The following is a 257-nucleotide window of genomic DNA, read 5'->3' as shown; positions in this document are numbered from 1 at the left end:
AATAGTTCGTGAAGCGTGCATTCTTAAAAACTGCACTTATGCTTTCAGACAACTATGACTTTTTTGATTATGATATTTGAAAATGGAACGATTTGGTCAGTTGTTAAAAAAATATTGTCGTCTCATCCTAAGTACACATGATCCTGAATATACTAATACAATCCTAAATCTTAAACTTGAAGACATGCACTGCTATTCAAGATTTGAATTTATCTTACGAAAAATAATTCAATACATCAAAATGGACAGTACTTAAA

The 257-nt window shown here is 29.6% G+C and overlaps 1 protein-coding gene across 1 annotated transcript in view; it reads left to right on the top strand.

Annotated features, from left to right (window-relative positions):
• Positions 1–58, top strand: part of PHALS_00267 (catalase peroxidase hpi) — a gene marked incomplete at both ends in the record, with an annotated part of 537 nt that extends 479 nt beyond the window's left edge. Inside the window, one exon of the mRNA XM_024729791.1 lies at positions 49–58. Within this exon, the coding sequence (XP_024572312.1) occupies positions 49–58 (10 nt within the window). The remainder of the gene's footprint in view (positions 1–48) is intronic.
• Positions 59–257: the final 199 nt, after the last annotated feature.

The sequence above is a fragment of the Plasmopara halstedii genome (assembly GCF_900000015.1).
Source record: "Plasmopara halstedii genome assembly, contig: Scaffold_110, whole genome shotgun sequence".
In the NCBI taxonomy this organism is placed as follows: domain Eukaryota; phylum Oomycota; class Peronosporomycetes; order Peronosporales; family Peronosporaceae; genus Plasmopara; species Plasmopara halstedii.
Note: the sequence above shows the minus strand (reverse complement) of the source record. Positions and strands in the feature narration are given on the sequence as shown.